This window comes from Olea europaea, unplaced genomic scaffold (assembly GCF_002742605.1).
Source record: "Olea europaea var. sylvestris unplaced genomic scaffold, O_europaea_v1 scaffold17800, whole genome shotgun sequence".
NCBI classification, from domain to species: domain Eukaryota; kingdom Viridiplantae; phylum Streptophyta; class Magnoliopsida; order Lamiales; family Oleaceae; genus Olea; species Olea europaea.
The window spans coordinates 1-2,219 of NW_019235535.1; the positions used below are offsets into that span (position 1 = coordinate 1).

The 2,219-nt window shown below is 34.5% G+C and overlaps 1 protein-coding gene across 1 annotated transcript; it reads left to right on the plus strand.

Annotated features, from left to right (window-relative positions):
• Positions 1 to 263: 263 nt before the first annotated feature.
• LOC111378181 (bZIP transcription factor TGA10-like) lies at positions 264 to 1,898 on the plus strand. Its single transcript, XM_023001347.1, has 7 exons — positions 264 to 507; positions 578 to 700; positions 824 to 892; positions 973 to 1,032; positions 1,121 to 1,198; positions 1,311 to 1,389; positions 1,579 to 1,898. Exons 1-7 carry the CDS (start codon positions 433 to 435, stop codon positions 1,896 to 1,898), a joined length of 804 nt encoding a protein of 267 aa, XP_022857115.1. The 5' UTR covers positions 264 to 432.
• The last annotated feature ends 321 nt before the right edge of the window (positions 1,899 to 2,219 follow it).

The window sequence follows — 2,219 nt, forward strand, 5'->3', positions numbered from 1 at the left end:
GAAGTATGTTGAACAGTCAGATTAAAATCTGATTGTACTTTCTTTGACCAGATCCTTAGAGAAGGAACCTTTTTTTCCTACAGTTTTGAAGAAAAAATGGTTATATGTGTGTTTTTATTTTATTTTGTTTTATTTCATATGGGTTCTTGTTTTATGAATCATGGACCACGACATGTAACAAACTTCTGCTACAAGAATTCCTTACAAAATCTGATTGTACTTAAAAAGAGAGTACGAATCAAAAATTGATTTTTGTTTCAACTTTTTCCCTTTACTTTGTTTCTGTTTGCTTTTGCAGAGAGCTTAAAATGCATGAACTTTCCTTTCCACTTTCTTTTTCTTCCATTATTATCAGTGTCAGTCAATAGAGTATGATTATTTCCTTCCGTTAATGCTTATAAGTAATTTTTTCTGAGTGCAGAGAATTCTGGGATGAGGCCGCACACACTCAACATTTTCCCTTCTCAGCCCATGCATGTAGAGCCATCATCAACAATGGCAACCAAGGTTTTGATCAAAACCGTTAAAAAATTTTGATCTTTCCAAAAATGGGTTTTGTTAATTTGGTGTTTTGTAGGAAAATACTGGAAAATTTTCACCAGCTGCCAGTGTTTCCAAGAGATCATCAGAGCCGTCCATGGTATTGTCCAACCCTACAAATGATGTTGCTTCTGCTGCTCAACCAACCAAAGCAGTTAAGGTTAGGACATAAAATATACACATAATTACATGTCCAAAAACAATATGGTAGAATCTTGTATATAAACTGAGATTTGCACTGCTGTTTTAATTAAAAAGAGTTTCATTTTCTTTGATGTGGCAGCGTGGGGGAAACCGCAAAGGACCAACTTCGAGTTCAGAGCAAGAAGGACCAAAAACACCAGATCCTAAGGCAAATTCTCCTATATCTTTTTTAAGAAGTTAATTTATATAAAATATTTATATATGAACTTAATTTCCATTTGCACGCAGGCTCTGAGGCGGCTTGCTCAGAATAGGGAGGCAGCAAGGAAAAGCAGGCTTAGGAAAAAGGTTAATGGAAGGGATAATGTGTATGAAATTTGAACGAGCACTTTCAATTAATTTGTAAAAACTATTTAATTAATTGTATTTGTTACAGGCTTATGTTCAGCAGCTGGAGTCAAGTAGGATTAAGCTTACTCAATTAGAACAAGAAATTCAAAGAGCAAGAACCCAAGTATTTTAGATTCTTGTTCTTCACCTCAACTTAATTATAATGTTTAATAAATTAACTACGCTAATTTTTAATAAAAAATATGGTTTATAATTAAATTTTTTGTATTTCTTAGGGGATTTATTTAGGCGGAAGTTCTCTTTTAGGTGGAAATCAAGGTCAGGTCCCTGTTGCTATGGGAAACATAAACTCAGGTATTGAAACCTTTTTATTATCGAACTACGACATTGGTTGGATATTTATTAATGCTTGAAAATAGAAAGCAGAAAGTATAAATATCGAAGAGGGCAGGCGGCCTGATAGTAGTTCATATCAACAAAATTAATTTGTTTCATTTGCAATTAATTAATTAAGCTTACTTGGATGCCTTAATTAATTTCTAGATGCTGCAGTATTCGACATCGAGTATGCAAGGTGGCTTGAGGAGCACCACTGCCTAATGGTGGAGCTACGAATTGCAATGAATGATAATTTACCCGAAAATGAGCTCCGAATTTTTGTAGACAATTGTTTGTCACACTATGATCAGCTAATGAACCTCAAGAGTATGATTGTCAAGTCCGATGTGTTTCACATTGTCTCAGGCATGTGGAAGACTCCGGTCGAACGTTGCTTCATGTGGATAGGAGGTTTCCGACCATCTGAAGTCATCAAGGTACTTACATCCAAATTAACCTTTACTAGTCGTAAAAACCCTAGCTAGATTATCTTATATAGATCATTTAGGCTATTATTAATTTTCGTAAGTGATTTTATATTCTTAATTAAGAAAATGAATAATTCGAGATATTTTGCGTGATTCAATGTGGTGTAAAGTGTAGTCAAAAGACATCTAAAGTCTCCTCATTGTTAGACTTACACATGGGGAAACGTGTTCAAGTGCTCAATAATGTAGGTTTTTAGATGTCAAGATGTTGATTACATGGATTAATAGCAGTTGTCTGTAAACTTGTGAGATCTCATGATATATATGGATGAATTTGTCATGGTCCTCTTCCCTTCTAGGTTATACTCCAATCTCGCC